General features: G+C 36.3%; 1 protein-coding gene across 4 annotated transcripts in view; it reads left to right on the plus strand.

The window, feature by feature from the left end:
* Nucleotides 1-17,189, plus strand: part of vn (membrane-bound neuregulin protein vein) — a 323,286-nt gene that overhangs the window by 221,113 nt on the left and 84,984 nt on the right. For all 4 annotated transcript variants that reach the window (XR_016140095.1, XR_016140096.1, XR_016140100.1 and 1 more), the window contains exon 3: nt 3,485-3,627. Coding sequence is in view for 1 of the 4 variants with exons in the window: in XM_089080604.1 (XP_088936730.1) it covers nt 3,485-3,627 (143 nt within the window). In the remaining 3 variants the exon portion in view is untranslated. The remainder of the gene's footprint in view (nt 1-3,484; nt 3,628-17,189) is intronic.

The raw sequence follows: 17,189 nt of genomic DNA on the forward strand, positions 1-17,189 counted from the left end.
ATTTTATCTCTATTCATTATATAATTGTATATTATATATTTTTCATTCGCAGAGTTCTTTATTATTTTTCTCTTGTTTTCAATCTTTTGTATCTTACACGTATACGACGCTTAAAATATCACGTAATTGACACATTTTTTGCGAAGCGCAATCAGAATATATGACATTTTTATCTGATAATCTATTCATTCACACGACTGTAGTTAATAGCTGGTAACTTGTTCTGCTACGAAAGCTTCCAGCAGAAGCTCGTTAATTGGTGTCAAGTGAAGGCAGCTAAAAAATGCAAACGTTTAATTATAATGTAGCATATTTCGGAGCTCCTTTTTCCATGATCTTTTGACATTGATATGCCGTGCAATGGCGACAGAAGATAAAGCGTCAGTCGAGGATCTTTCTTGGATCCGGTAAAGAATACAGAGATATGTAAATGAAATGAAATATTATTAGCAAGATTTTTGGCATGGTGATATTTTCCGCGATACTCTATCGTGCCTTCAAAAAAAATTTATCCATAATTTTAGTAAAAAGAAATATTAATCACAATATTTCATACGTATTACAATTACATCACTATAGTATTTTTCTTTACGTACTTTCTAAAGTGTTTTTTAAAAAATCTTTCTTAAAATTCTTTGCAAAAATATAAAATTTAATCAGAAATGATAATACACAAAAAATTGATGGAAATTAAATAATAGTAACCTTATTACCTCTAAAATTCAAACAATGAAAGAATATTGGAAATTGAAATAGGATCATAAATCTGAGGAGAAAAACTAAACCAAATTGTTTGAAGAAGATTTACAATACTTAATAATGTATTTCAATTTTCTATTCTTAAGCTAATTCATTATAGAAAATACAAAAATCAGATCGAAACTTTTATCCACTTTTGCATCACAATTTATATTTAAATAGTCAGTTTTCGTTACATTATTTGAAAATAGATTATAAATAGATTATATAACGCACAAAAGATTATACGTATCTACAAAAATATATAAAAAATATAATATTTTATTTTAATAAATTGGAAAACGAGAAACAATTTGTATGCTATAAAATAAATGAGACCATTGTTCTATGTCGATGACAACAAAAAAAAATGAACTCATCAATAATATATCAATTTTTCAATTTTCGATAAGAATTCATGCGCAAGAGGTACGTGAATCAGGAACGAGGCGTGACTCGTTGACGCAATCGATTTTAGCCGTTAGAATTACTTTTGTCGATCTCGTCGGCTGAATTTCGGCGTCGGCGTACGTGCGCACTTGAACTTATTAAATTTGTTCTCCTCGCACGTTCGAAAATATGGAACTTTCGCGAATGGAGGTCGGGCGGATTGCCCTGTATGAAAAAACGAGTTTGCCCCGGCCAGAAGGAGTCTAGAAATTTCAAGTCGCTTTACTCTCTACTGGCGTGGATATTCGAGTCCCCGATTTTCCCTGGAGAGAGAACGAGAACTTCCTGCTCACCTAAACTTTATGGAATCTCTTTGAGCAGCAGCCATTCGGCCCAGAGAGCAACTCCGTTCGGATTTCGAAATCCCGGTGAAGATAATAATAAGTTAATTCCCCCCCCCCCCCTCCCTCCCTCTCTTTCCACAGTACCCTGGTAACCGAAGTTATCCAAACGTGACGATATGGCGCGAATCTGCAACTACCGTTTCTTCCTTCTCCTTTTGTCTTCCTCCTCGACAAATCGACCGTCTAATTCCATTATTCGACGCCGATAAACTCGATCTAACCGTGAAACGAGTTAACGCGTCATTTGGCGGCATACGTGTGGATAAAGCCACGGGACACCGCATTCGTATCAGACAAATCGATCGATGAGTTTGAAAGAATTCCTTTGGAATTGATCCTTTCCCTACAAAAAAACGCTAAATTAATAATTTGTCATAATTATAATGATTCAAAAAAATTATATCTAAACAAATAAAAATGGTTATGTATTGACATGAATATTCAACAATTTAAATCTAAGACCATTCCAAATTATAAATATATTGATAATCCCTTATTTGATTAAGATATCAGAAAAATTGAATTTACTAAATTAATGTCATTACTAATTTAATGTCAGAAATAATTATTCATCAGTTAAAATAGCTTGATAATAGTAATTACTAAATTACCAAACACTAAAAATTAAATAATCACTATAATAGTTTATTTCATTGATTATTTCCTTTATTGTTAAATGTAACTATTTTAATAATTTTCTTTAAAATATTTAAACATTTAAAAGAAATTTTTATATTATATTATAATAATATTTTATATTAAAATTCTTTTAAATATCGGATGCATTAATATAATTATACAAAGTATTTTTAATTATATTTATAAATATTCTCCTTGATAAAATTAAACATTGATACAAAATATATATTGAAAGAATTTTTTTTTTCATATCAAAATAACTTTTATATCCCTCAGAGTTATACACTGCCGATTTAAACGACACATAGTAGAGATGTAATATACAATTATTGGTTAATTAAGCATCTTTCAAAATTCTCTACACCAGTTACGGTTTAATTTCCATTTCTCATTCCTACTCACGCTTGATGAAAATCATATTGCGTGATCATATGACTCCATTTAATTTCGTTAGCGTGATATTCACGAACTCTGCCTCTCTCGATGTAACCGATCGCCTAATCATAAAGTTTTCGGCACGAGCAATCAACTCGGTAATTGAAAAGCAACTCAGAAACGTGATTTAGCATAGCGCGTAATATCATCAATGCCCCCCGATGGAATCTTGTAACGCGATAATAAGTTTCAGTTTCTGCGATTGATGGAAAGGTAATGCGAGGCAGAAAATTCGATGGTAACTAAAATCACGAATAACACACTCGGCTATTTAGCCGGTAATGGCGAGGCCGGGGCGTTGAAGCACTCGTCATGACTAATAACGAAGCGAATTTCCGATTCGCAGTTCGCCGACCGAGCTTATTGAACCATTACCACGGCACGCGTCAACGGCTTCGTTCTGGCAAATCGACTATTTAATTCCGTTATCGACGCGTCAGTAAATTCGATGTAATACGAACCCGTCCGCGACAGTTAATTCCGGGACTGCCATGCGTTGAGCGATTGACGAAATGAAAATCGGTTAAGTAAAATCGATTGATAAACGCGCGTGCACGGGCTCGCGAACGTGATAATTAAAGTTCGGATTTTGTTACGGCCGGCGATTGAATCCGAACCATTGCAGTAATCCGAAGTTGTACGTACATGTTCGTAAGTAATTAAATAACTTTACAGGGATAAGCTTATGCTTTCCCATTTAGTTTGGCTTTTTTTTACTCCTTTGAATATAACGACTTTTTATCTTTTAGCTTTTATATTTTCCGTCACACTATTAATGAAAATTCGATGAAAATATCATAGCCGTGAATAGAAACTTAACGTGACGCGCCAAAATAATTTATTTCTGTATTTAAATGAGTCATTTTTTTAATTTGCAGGCGGAGATCGAAAGTCTTAATATCCTCCGCGAAGCTTAAGGACAGTGGCAGATACGAATGCGTGGCTGAGAGTTCTTCCGGTCATCGGGCCTCACTTGCGGCCCAACTTCTAGTCGCTCACGATACCAGAATTGCGGAAACAAGTAAGTAAATAATCATTACTTTTCTTGTGATTTTAGGCGATATTTTTTACGTGAAAAAGTGATGAAGCTTATCCACGTTGCTCACGAATAATGGTGCGCATTTTCATCAATTTTATTTAATTATAAAAAATTTGATCTAATTATAAAATTATAAAAATATAAATGGCGATCTTAATTAGAAGTAATTGATTGAAAAAGCTAATTTTTCACTCTTTCAATATAAGAAAAATAACGCATAATTTCGATAATTAATCGCAAACTGAACTGAAATACATCACGATTAAAAATTTTGTAAAGTAATTATAAAACGAATAAAATTAAGGTAAAGTGATATATCCACTGGAGAAATATAATGGTCGCGAATCATCGAAACAGTGCAAAGTTTATCCGTATTATCGATTGAAGTTTTCAATAAAATTGATTGGTGATTGTTAATCGCTGAATGCAGGATTTCGTGAGTCGATTGGGACGCGTATGCCTGTCGATACCTTACGCAGAGCTTTCGGATAGAAGCATTTTTACTTGACGTTATCGTAGTCTCGCGTGTGCAAAAGCGCGAGAGATTGCGAGTCACTGATCTGTGTATCTTGAATCGCCATGCAAACGATAAAAAAATCCCTATGATCTTTTAACGCTTTGAGAAAATACATTGAATTCAATTGAAATGGTAAACGAGCTATCACTGATAAAGGATTGATTAACAAGTGCGCAATGACTTATAAATATTTTGTGGATAATCCACTCTTCAAAAAACTACCAGTAACACAGATTTATTAATTAGTGTTTTTCAATAAAGAGCTGTTTGGCATTACATAAAAGACAAAGTTTTACCACAAAATTCGTCTCACAAAAGAAAGAACGAGAGGCATCGTACATTTTCCGAAAATAATACACGACGTGATGATGTTCTATCGAACTAATATTTTCGCAGTGATTTTCGACTGGGTGATTTCACATTCAACAAACGTGTGAAAAAAATTGACGATTCATTTAACGTTTTCGGTTATACATCAAACGTTTTCTTCTCCTCTGCTAATACGCGCAACGAAACAAAATTTGTTTTCCACAAATTTTGACACACTGAAATCATAAGCATAATGGAAGCAGAAGTATTAGCGTCACTTACATCCACATATTTAAAATCAAGTCTGACAATGATACTTGTCCTCGCGACGTCTGACTGTTTTTAATCCGATAACTGAATTTAAAATATCTTCACACGATTGTCACAGAAGTAAATTTAATTTTGTCGTGTCGCAGCGAGAAATAAATGACAAAGCGTTTACGGACAATCTGAGCGATTGCTTCGTCGACGTTGCATCTTTTACGGCCACCATTTTCTCACGTAACGACGCATGCTACGACGGATACATTCACGACGTGCATGGCACGAGCGTCTACGACGATCGCGGCGCGGATATCGATCCATGCAGCGGCTGCCCTTAGGGTAGTGGTTTATGGCTTTTCATAATGCTCGCAATATTTGGGCCACGCCTTTTACTGCGATATTTATGTTATTTCCGGATATATTCCGCGGAGCATACCGAGTTTATCGATACTCACCCCTATTTTCCGCATCTTGCCGCCAAGCTTGCCACTGACTAAAATAATAAGTGTTACTTGTGCGAAATGCCACGAGAGGTAGTTAAAATTTATTATATGTAATTTCGGTATATTTACGATCCATTATTGCCTTGGCGTGCCGAGAGTGGGTACTTAAAAAAAAAAAAAAAAAAAAAAAAACGATACTAATTTTCTCACTTGTGATTTGTATGACACGAATTACAATTACAAATAAACTTGAATAGAATTTTAATTTGTAGCTTAGTTAAAAAGATCGAATATTAAAAAACAACGGTAAGAAAATGTACTGCTTCATCGCACTTAGAGAAAAAAAGAAATCAATACCAGATCGATAAAAAATTGCGGCTAAAAAGGCAAAAATAGTTTTGCGATACTTCATACATGGTGTAAGAAGAAATGATGAAAGGGAAAGATAAATACTAAGAGCATAAAACTGAATCACTGCTCCGTTATCTACGAGTGTACATCTCCATGCACTTTCATTCAATTCGCAGTTATACGATGCGTCAGCAGTAAATTCGCGACAACAAGGAAGCGAAGACTGCTCGTACACGGGTCGGCGGGAGTCGGCATCGCAGGTGATAAACCAAGGATTAAGCACCTGATGCGATAATGCTTGTACGGCTCAGTGGTTCCAGCAGGGTCGGTAAAGCTTGCGGTTCACCGCCGAGCGGTTCCGCAAGCTCGTATGACGGACAAAGGACGACAATTACAGTCCTGCCAGCCACGTCAGGGTTTCATATAGCCTTGCTGATGGCAGCCCGCCGGCAAAATGTTTCCGTGAAACGATGATTCTATACAGCTCTGCGACGAGTCAACAGACCGTCATAATGAAATTTTCTGACGGTTTTTTTTAAATTATTGCGATACTCTTGACTCAGTCGTGACGTTCGATGAATTTAGAGAATTTTTTTGCTTCTGAGTAGAAATTATAGAAATCCTATTAATCTATCGAAACAATTTATAAAAAAAATGTAAGAGCTTTTCCACTTATTTAATATTTGCATGAAACATTTTATATGTATATATATATATATATATATGTATATATATATATAAATACAAATAATATGCATTCAGATTTGTCAATTTTCATAAATGCAAATTAAGAGAAATTTCTCTAATTTATAATTCGATTTTATTAAACTATTGGCTTAGTGGAGTTTTTATTTTTTTATTTCTTTAGCTTATTTCCCATAAATCCTATGCTGCTTGCGTGAAAGAAGTTATTAAATCGCGTGAGAGACATTATTTACAAATAACCTTCTTGTGAGCGAGTAGAAAATCATACGTTACTGAATGACGTAAAGGGAAGTAAACCAGAAAGTTTTTTGTGTGAAAAAGTATAAAGCTAGTAGACTAAAAGTATAGTAACAAGATATGTACGTGCTACAGTCCAAGGAGACCTCTTTTTGCTATATAAGTAGAGGTTAATAAATCTTGCGTTTTTTATAAAAAGGCGATTGATACGAACGATATAGTACAAACTTTCCGTATAAAACTTAAACTCTCAGAATAAATAATTTCACGTACCAAGAATATTTATCTCTGAAAAATACGTTTCTTCAGTCACATATTTCCCTCTTTTTCAGTTAGTGAATATCACAGACATTTTTCAAAAATGTGGAAAAAGATGTGCTCTTAATTGACTAAAAAATTTGTTGCAATTAAAATGACACGTTTCAAAACATATGAAGAAATGTTGTTAAAAAAGAATTCATTATTTTTATTACAGTGCACATGTAGTACATAAGTCTATTTAAAATTCACAAATTATTTTATTATTTTGAATTGTGATACAATAAAATATTCCAGAAAATATTTTTTAATAGTGAATCTAATTTGTCGTTAAAATAATATTGTGTTATGAAACAAACACTATGTCATCCCGTAAAATAAAATGAAAATTAATTTTTTTTTTTTTTTCGATGCATATGCGTGCAAACAACAGACAAGTCTTCAAAAGAGTAAAACAAATGAGCAATTTTTTTTCTCTTTAAAAAAAATACATAAAAGATCCTAATGTAACATTTAGTTGTTGTTTCGCTGCAATAATTTTATTTAAAATTCACTCATTCGATCTACACATAGAAATTTTACTTTTATTAAATTATACTCCGTTGTCTTATCCAAAAATGGTTCAAATATGATCAAACTAGAACATGTTCAGTTCATTCTTGAGACGATATACCTATATCGATCTGTGGGTACCAGAAGCCATGACCCTTTCCCTTACCACGTAAGTCAACTCTTTCTGGATAAACGACGCGGAACGCGCATTATTGTATCAAGTTACACCACCGTGCGGCAGTAAAGCGTGCCATTGTAGCTGCAGCGGCAATTGTTAGAACGTAGTGCCGCCCGTCGGTGAATACCCTGGGTTGCGGGGGTGGCGCAGGGGTGGTAGGGCAGGAACATTTGAGCTGTAGTAAAAGTTTGTGGTAAATGTTATTGCAGTCTCGCGTACCGACACCGCGAGCGTACTTTCGAATAACCCTAGGCTTATAAAGTTTACCACAATCTGTTACCACAATCGAGCTTTGCCTTCGTTGAGAGAAAAGAAGGGGAGGAACGGATTAATAATAAGCCGGCCGTCAATATCGAACAGTATAGTCCTATCTTATCTTTTAGCTCTCCTTTTTTTTTTTTAAGATCTGCGCTAAAGCAAAAATATAAACGGAAATTTACATTTTGTATATATAATGCCTTTAAAGAAAATTGCGTCAATTTTTGCAGAGAAACGCATTTAGCTAACAGTGTAAATATCATGCAATAGAAAGTTTTACGGCGTCCTTTACGCTTTTCGAGAATGTCTCTCTCGATACCATCGATGCCAAACGCACAAAAAACTTTCCGTTATGGTATACGCAATATTTAAATTGTTTAAATCTGCCTATATTTAAATACATCCTTTTTCTTTTTATGACAAAACATGTTTTTGATAAACATACACTGTAACTTTTATTAGTTGCGAAAACCGCACATGTATCGTGTGGATAATTCTCGATATTATATCTTCGAGGTAGAAAAGCACCGAGGAAAAGATAGAAATTTAAAAAAAAGAGATCAGATTTTTAATTTCGTGAATATGCATACGTGTAAATATTCTAAGAAAAAGAATAGACTCGAAAAACCGAGAAAGGGAAAAAAGAAAGGAAAAGAGAAATATCGGAATAGACTCGAAAAACCAAGAAAGGGAAAAAAGAAAGGAAAAGAGAAATATCGGTACAAATTTATTATATGGAAAAACATAACATTATGCTAATTTAATAAGAAAGTTGCATGGTTGATAAAAACTATATTGCCTTTAACATTTCTCGTAAATCAAAGAAATGACGGAGCGAGACGTTTCAACAACAAGTTGAATATATATTTCTTAAATATAATATGATATGAAAAAGAGAAAACTGACGGCGAAATAAAATTGTTTTTGGATCATAAGATCATAACTTAACGCAAAAACATGTTCATAATTTTGTTGTAATGCATTTTTAATCTGCTTTAATAATTATATATGATACGAATTCAAATTTGCGTTTATGCATTTCATTATGTTATATTGTCATATTTGCGGTTGTCAATACTGACGAATCTTCCCCATAAATTATCAATTCTTTTTTTGAAATTATTGGAACATCTCATCTATTACATTTTTTATTCTTTATTCTATGTACTTTATACCTAAAACTTTATATCATGTACTTACTGAATGTTCTGTTATATAATGCGCGTAGCAATATAAGTAATATCTTTCCTATATTTAATTTTATTTCAATAAAAATATTATAAATGAATTTGAAAAATATATAACATATACACAAATATAATTCTGAGAAAAATTTATGAAGTTTCATAGAGAGACTCTTTTATATTTTTATCACGAAAAAGAGATCAATAATTTATAATATAATAATGGTATATAATACGATTATTGTATATACCATCAATATTTATATTATAAGCTAAAAAAATACCATAAAAAAACGATTAAAAGAGTATATTTGCGCATAAAAAATATACGATACGATAAACTGGCAAAATGATGGTTACTAAGCAAACGTGATTTTATTATCCAATATTTCGATCATATGGGTGTGAATCCTTATGAAAAAAGAAGACAGATATTTTTAAGAGAAAGAAAGTGCACATAAATAACAAAAAAAAAAGATAAAAGAAATATTCTACAACGAGTAGCTTCCAACACTTTAAATTAATAAAATAGTTAAAAGAGATTACGGTGTCGGCCGCGCGTGTTAATGATAAGGACCGAAAATAATTCGATGGATCGCGACAAGGCGCGCAAAACGAGAACGACGGACACTTCGCCGAGCGCATTTAATATTTTATCCTTCTCTCTCTCTCCCTCTCCCCCCCCTCTCTCTCTCCCGATGATGCAGAGAGGAAAAACAGAGACAATTAGGAGAGCCAGGCTAGCGGGGCACGAAGCAGAATGACGAGATGGAAGCAATTACGGCAGGAAGGTAAGCTCTTCTTCGTTGTGTCGACGAGGATGCTGTGAGAGAAGAGCGATAGTCGCTGCCTCGTCTTTCGTGCCATTGTGTCTCGCGAAAGGGGACGAGAAAGAGAGAGAGAGAGAGAGAGAGAGAGAGAGAGAGAGAGAGAGAGAGAGAAAGAGAGAGAAAGCAGCATAGCAGTGCGCCAGAAGGTCGAGGGACTTATGTCACGGATATACAACTCACTGTTCTTGCGGAATTAATTAAGAGGATCGATGGAATCGCTTAAGCAACGTTGCATGAGCCGATTCAGCTCCAGCTTCCGACTGGCAAGCGCGCCAAAACTTTTAATACCGCCCGCTATTCCTAGAACCATCACATTCTTTCAGTAACGAATTCCAAGGCATTTATCGTCAGGCTTAATCTTTAACGATAAACGAAGAGATTTGGCAGAAAGAAGAACTACAAATGAAAACTTTGTAATTAATTCTCTGCGTAACATTCGCTTATCTCGGAAAAATATAGGGAAATGTCTATAGCATTTATTTAAATATTTCAGTGTTTTTTTCAACATATTAACTCGATTTTTGACAACATTCTTTTATTTTCATATTCAAGATTTGAATTAAACTTGTATCGCGAACTTTTTGAAGACGCTTTGACGATCTAAATTCTAATTATATAAGAACAATTTTAAATATAAAGCATTTCTAAAAATTAAAATGAGAAATTAAAAAAGTGTCATTACCACATTTACGGGAACTTTGAATTAAAAATATCATATAAATATTAATATATTGAGAATGTATCTCAATTTCTAACTTGCCGCGTGTCCTGCGTCGCGAAAGAGACGAAGAAACCTTCCTGTCAACTGTCTCAAGCACCGTAGAAAACAGTTGTCGTTCGTAGCTTCGTTGTTTTGCAAAGAGAATGCATCAAACTAGAAAGTAAAGCCAGCGACTGTGACGCGCAATTCTATGCGCGACCCGTCTGGGCGTGCTGAATAAACAAGCCGGACCCGAAGTGGAAAAGGACGCGACAGACGGATCGAGAGTTGCGCCCGCGCTACTGCTATACTACTTGCACGTGACTCACGCGAGTTGTGAGAGGCGACTGCAGCAGCAGGCGAGTTATGCACGGTTACCTGAGCGCGAAGACCATCGGAGGATACAGAGATAGATCGTGGGGCCGATCCAAGGTACCTCGAACACATTATTTTCACAAGTTGAAGGAGACAGAGAGAGAGAGAGAGAGAGAGAGAGAGAGAGAGAGAACAAGAATTATATTCCCTGTGCGGGAACTTACGATTGAAGATAATATCGAGCAAAGAAAACTCAATATAGCCATATTTTCGTATATAAAAGTAAGCATGTATGGCAAATGTTAAATGTAACAAATTGACGATCTTCCTACGCCGCGGAGAGAGAGAGAGCGAGAAATTCTTTTACAAGTTTGTTATTTTGTGCATAAACGGTGCAAATATATTTGTTAACGTTTATCGAGCATTAAAAGTATCGCTGTATCGATAGCCGATGTGATTATATGAAATATACTGTACTTGATAATTTATGAGATAATCTATAATACATCTAATTAATGGAGATTAATCACTTTGGCAAATCGATCACATATCAACTACAAATAATAGGAATATTGGCAGCGACTGTCGCTATTCATATAATCTGCGTAAGATATTCCCGATGGGTAATACACAACATTGCCTTGTCATCGACGCGACACAATCTACGGAAGCACTCATGATGTTACTCAGATTGGGAGGCAAGAGGGATTCGTGCATTCTCACGACACAAACTTCGAAGTTGCAAACTGCCCTGCGAATCCGTAGAGCATATAATTTCTGTCGAAGCTCTCGGACGTACAACAATAGTAGCAATCTCGTGTATTAGAGGATATGCTTGCCAGACTGCGCTCAGGGCCTGTAATACACCTGCAAACGCAGATTATCTTTCAACGAAAAACAGTCATCTCTCTTTATCTTCCCATTTTACAATATTTTATATTTACAGTACTTATTTTCTCATTTTGAATATCTATTTTCTATCAGCCAATTGCATCAAACCCTCGTCGTTTTATGCAGTTACAAATGCAGGAAGAAAGCTCATGCACGTTGCACGTTTATTCCATTTATCTATCGTGATATGTGTGCATGTAACGGCGATATTGTGCGTATTGAAAGAAAAGCGACGCACGAAAATATTATTTTATTATACTTCACCGCAATCGCGTGCGTACACGCGCACGCACATACGCCGCACACATTCCGCACGGTGGCAAAATTCAATGGCGTACACACGGTGGTGGTGCGTCGGTCGACGATGCTGCGGCACGGGGTACAAGGAACATTTACACGCCTACGTGCAATTTAGTCTGCGAGAGAGAGAGAGAGAGAGAGAGAGAGAGAGAGAGAGAGAGAGAGAGAGCGACCAGCCGCGCCGTTGGATGCGCGGGAATTTCCTGCGGCCCAGAATCCCGACAATGGAGCCGACCCGATGAATAGATAGGGTCTGTTTGCCGCGCGAGAAAGCGTGCGGCAACCGTCGTCGTCATCAGAGAACTGCCGCAGAATAGCATATACGTATATACAGATCACGTTGCACATCCGCCTCCTACGATTACGCCTGCACTATGCACGCCGCGCGTAAATTACCAATGACTGCACTCCCGGTTCATTAGCCCCCGACAAATATTCAATTCCGAAGTGTCTAAGGCGAGATGCAAGATCCCCTCACAAAGGAAAATGGACTGCTCTGGTAGGAATGGGGTAACTGTAATTTCAACGGATATGGGGTAATTGTTCTCCTACATGTAATTGAACGCTACTATTTTGTCTCTAGTTTCCACTGCAATAGCTAGTTTGTAATCTTTAATTTTTTTTTTTTTGCTTATAAAATATTATGTGTAAATATAAAACTTCTTTTTTTCACGAAAGTAAAAATAGCCGCATTGCATATCACGATAAATAAGATTATAGAGTGATAACAAAAGCAACAATTTTCATTAAAAGATCAAAAATGAAAAAGAAAATATCTTGATTATAAATTATAATGCCTATCTCATTTTATCAAATTGGAGTATTATTATAATTTTAATATGCAGATAATATCTAAAATATATTTTTAGACTTATCAATTTTTATTCATAGAGCATAGGAATTTATCCAAATTAGTTGATTAATATTATTCATCAGATGCTTTTTTAAAAATTAATAGGAAATATTATCTCATTTCTTACATATGTAATTATTTCCTTCTCTCTCTTTCATATTTATTTTGAGCTTATCAGCTCAGTGGAATACTGTAAACGCCGCTATTGCTCTTTGTTGTATATTTTTTAAAACCGTAATTAAAACGTCGGCGAAGTACAGAGAGAATGAATGAAAGGATTGCGATGGAGATTTCAAGATGAAGGAAAAATTTCAAAAAGGGAAATAAGTAAGAATGCCATTTTGCCTCTCGCAAGGGAAAGAGGTTGTATCATCTCGATACAACCAGCGACGAAATTTTCATCGTCAAGATTCTTTAACGAAATCGCACAGTCATGTTTGACTGAGTCATCCGCGAAAGCGGAAAGTTAAAGGTAGAAGAGATCAATCGTTGTTTATTAATAAAACTCGGATTTGCAGCGGGCGGTGAGCGACTGAAAAACGGAAGATTCGCGAGAGGAGGCGGTATGCAAACTTTTTAATTTATTTAAAATTCTTCGCATCGGTACTTAATTTTATTTTCCGATTCATCATTCTGTTAGCAGGCTGAATCGAACCTCACGATTAAATCCCACGAGTTAAAGGCGACGAATCAACGAATGTTAATTCTGCTATTTATTGCAGAATTTCAATCTCCCTTCTTCTCTTCTTCTCTCTAACTTTTTCTCGAAATCGTTGCGGTGAGTAAAAGCAGGCTTTTGCAATATATATTCACAGAGAATTACACATGCCCTAGGATCCGATATATATAATCGGCAACAAAAAGCAATGGCAAAACCACGCTGACCACTCGGCCGGCCTTTTACGCATTTCCGCGTTGTACCGATTTCGCGTCAGAATATAACAGTCGACTCGACATGAAACTCGCCCTTTTCCTCGTGTAATACCAGAAAATACTAGAGTTGCCACGCGAATACAATCCTAAAATTGACTTGCTTTTTCCGGAAAGTAATGAACTTCCTTTATCGTATTTTCGCAAATTGTTACCTCAACTATGACTACAGGATGAACGGATGGAAAACAAACGAAGACAAAAAAAAATGAAGAAAATTATAATTATAGGATAAACAGATGGGAAACAGATACAGAGAGAAAAAAGTGGAGAAATAACATACGTCCAACTGTTGCTTGTTAGTTTTTAATTATTTTCTATGTATTACCGTGATACGTTAACAATTAAATTATGAATATCAAAAAGAGGCAGAAATATTTATACCGTAAATTATTTCGAGCCCTTTGGCGCGGTTTGTTCCACGGTACGTTTTATGGTATATAAACGGTCGTAATATGCGAGGTCTTTCTATTCACGGCGAATAAAGCGTCGTGCATTATCGCGCCATTTCTTCGACTGTCGAAGCTGTCTCTCACTTTTCACGGGCGCGCGGCCGAGAAAACGCACGCGCTCGTGAAAAATAGCACGATGATAAAAGAAGCAGCGGAAATGCTAGGGGGAGGGAGAGGGGGGGAGGGGGAGGAGGAGGTTCGTATCGCCCCGTGAGAACGAATTTCGAATTCCGCTCAGAAACGCTCGACAACGTAAGTTTAGGTCAGCAATATCCACCTGATCTTATTGAATCTTGCCCACTTGCGCGATACGGTCGGTTGGTTGGTCGCACACGCACGCACAAGGCTCCCGGAAAATAATCCAAAACGAATTGATCTCTCCCTTTAGCATCTCAAACAGGCATAGCACTACGGCTTTCACGATCGCGAATCGTATTCTCATATTCGTCTCGTTTCAAAATTGTTGCAGCGATAAAATTTCAAAAAAACATGAAAAGCACAGATTTTAATGTTGCGTTTTCGAATGTATTTAAAAATCGCCATAATATTTAGCTGAAATTAATTTTACATACAATTAATAAATCTATCTTGATTGAATACTTACTCATGTTTGCAATATTACTCATGTTCGTAATATTCGTAATAATTTAATTAAGGAATTTAAGGAAATGTCAAAGTGTCTTGAGACATTTATCCATTATGTACGTATATTTCTCACAATTCAATAATTGATTTTTGAGAGAAGATCCTATGCGTCTATGTTAATATTGAATATTCTACTATTTTCTTTGGGAGAGAGAAAAAAATTTGTGCAAAGAATAATTGTTTACATAAAATCTAACTTAAATATCTAATAATAAAATTTCTAAAATAAAAAATTAAAATTAATTAATAAAATATCCAAATATTATTTGTATATCTTAAAAGTTAAATTTTTGAGTTATTATTTATCCTATCGTTTATTTTCTTGAGAAAAATATAAAAGAAATGTTCATTGCATTTACTATAAATATCATAAATTTTCATCAACACCTGTAGATTTTCGTTATTGATTTTGCTACTGCACATAGATTTTTTCAAAAACAAATTTACTAATTTAAATTACAATTCATATATCATTTATTCAAAATTGACGCCCATCGGCTTTTCTTTAATCTTCGAGGATAAAATATCTCTTCTGCATAAAATAACATGACATATTGTGTTTAAAAATTGTTCGGGAAAATATTGTTGATGCGGTCTCCATTTTTCCGCGTGCGTAAACGTTGTTATACGGAATATTTTTTCGGGATTAAAACTAAAGTGAATACATATTTATGCGAGCGACCTGCTCTTGTGCGCCACATCATTCGTAACGTATATACTGACGAATATTTTCACTCTGAAATAAAAGTAACGACGGAATATATATATATATTTTTTTTTTTACGGTGCGCAAAGCGGTTTGGAAAAATTCTTCGGTTTACAGAGATTGCTTTCGCGAGATGTATTCCCGGGATAATCTTGCGGTGCGGTGAAGCCCTGCCTTGCACCGACAGAATCTATTAAACGGAAACTCACCAACAATGGGATAAACAATGAAATGCGAAATTGCAGATGTCAGAAAATAATTTGCCTTAATATGAGATGATGAAATGTTATACTTCTGCACGTATCATGGTATAGCGAGAGAGAGAAAGAGAGGAGGGGGGGAGAAGAGAGAGAAACGGGAAGAGATAAACAGGAAGAGAAAAATAAAGAGAGAGAGAGAGAGAGAGAGAGAGAGAGAGAAGTGCAACGAACGTGCAGTTGTACACAGAAGGTTGGGCCTTTTCCACGAGGAGCGAAAACTTTTTCCTTTGAAACTCTTTGTCGTTACTCTTCCAGCAGCGAAAATCCTCTTTGTGAGAATACGTACTCGTTGCCCGCGGGTGGAGTCAAGAAGATGGAGAAGATTCGCACAGGGAAAGTCCGAACAGAACACCGATCTTATCTGCAATTCCGTCGGACGGAAGCACGCGATATATGTTTCTCCATAAAGATTTAATGACATCTCATGCTCCGTGCATGGAAAAGAAAATGCAAAACTGCGACGTAAACTTGCAGATGCGAAGAAATTCCGGCTGTGCGACCCGACCACTCGCCGACTATTTCTTCTAGGCGACATAGTAGAATTTTCATGTGCGGCACCGTGGCGGTTCTCATTCGTGAGAAACATGCACGGAACGCGGATCTTCCTAACGATCCAGGCGAGCTTATTACTTTTTCCGTTTTGGGACACGGTACGAAAGGGAGGCGGGCACGTAACTATTACATTACAAACTCGCTCGTCCATCTCGATTCGTTCCTCGCCTCAACCTCGACCAATTCGCACGCGATGATAAAACTCAGGAAATGCACCGTTCACCTAACTTCCGACGTTCTAGAGAGCCGTTCTTTGTACGCGGGGAGCATTTGCACACCGCAAACGTCGGAAGCTTTACGTTGCACTGTTGACACGTAAATAAGGAATGAAGGAAATGTGAAACGTCATAGTTGCACGTATGTATGCACAAGATATACACACCGAGTTTCCTCCGAGAAACTCGCGAGAAATAGCGCGCGGCCGCGTCATTACGAAGTCCCTTCGTCTTGCGCGAAGAAAACGAAGAAATTCCCGAACGACCCGGACGTTACTCTTAACGAAGGGTTTTTTAAAAGTGTATCCAGCGCTGAGAAATAACTCGCTTTCTCTTTCTTCCTCTCCCACTTTTTCTCCCAACCCTCTCGCTTATCTTTAACGTGTGTCCAAGCTCCGTCTTTGCTCCGTCTGCCCGCTTCTTGTACGACTTGCGAGATCTATTCAATTTACCTTCTCTTTTTTTCCCGCCGGGCTGGAATCCGCGCCGAACAAAGGAAGGAAACGTACGTCCTCTTCCGGGAGGAAAGAACTACAGCCTCTAGAAGGACGAGAGCAGAGAGATGGTGGAGAAGAAGGGTAGGCGGGAAGGAGTAGAAGGGTGGGGAATTCCGCTCGGTAAAGCGCAGTGTGGAGAACC

Source organism: Pogonomyrmex barbatus, unplaced genomic scaffold, assembly GCF_055798465.1.
Source record: "Pogonomyrmex barbatus isolate J1 unplaced genomic scaffold, ASM5579846v1 scaffold1, whole genome shotgun sequence".
Taxonomy (NCBI): domain Eukaryota; kingdom Metazoa; phylum Arthropoda; class Insecta; order Hymenoptera; family Formicidae; genus Pogonomyrmex; species Pogonomyrmex barbatus.